A 413-nucleotide genomic window follows, 5' to 3' on the forward strand; every position below is an offset into this window, starting at 1 on the left:
TATATGGAAAACAAGTTGCAATGCAATCTCAAGTACAAAAATATTCGGAAGAAAATTTCTTGAACAATGGTATTTATAGTACTATAAATAAAAATGATATCATAATAAAGAATGAGTGGAAAGAATTAGAGTATTATATGCGAAAACAAATATATTGGGATTATCTATATGTTAGTGTATCTCCTTAATTGAGACTAACAAGAATGATGAGTAAAATGTAGGTGATGGTTCTTTAGATGAAGCATTAGAGTGTAATACTGTAATTAAAAAGCTCGATAAATAGCATCTTATAGAAGTTTGTTTTGATAAGAATTATCAGTCTGATAAGAAATTACATATTTGTGCATATAGAATTAAAAATATAGCATAATAATTACAATGAACAAAAAGAGTACCAGAAATTATTTTACATA

General features: G+C 25.2%; 1 protein-coding gene across 1 annotated transcript; it reads left to right on the forward strand.

Moving 5' to 3' along the window:
* Positions 1 to 370, forward strand: PGO_002975 (variable surface protein; the record flags this gene model as incomplete). Its single annotated transcript, XM_028691225.1, has 2 exons — positions 1 to 170; positions 284 to 370. Coding segments are annotated over 2 exons (257 nt in total), but the record flags the coding sequence as incomplete, so codon positions are not given.
* Between the last annotated feature and the right edge of the window lie 43 nt (positions 371 to 413).

The sequence above is a fragment of the Plasmodium gonderi genome (assembly GCF_002157705.1).
Source record: "Plasmodium gonderi DNA, contig: Pgo-contig_342, whole genome shotgun sequence".
Lineage (NCBI taxonomy): Eukaryota > Apicomplexa > Aconoidasida > Haemosporida > Plasmodiidae > Plasmodium > Plasmodium gonderi.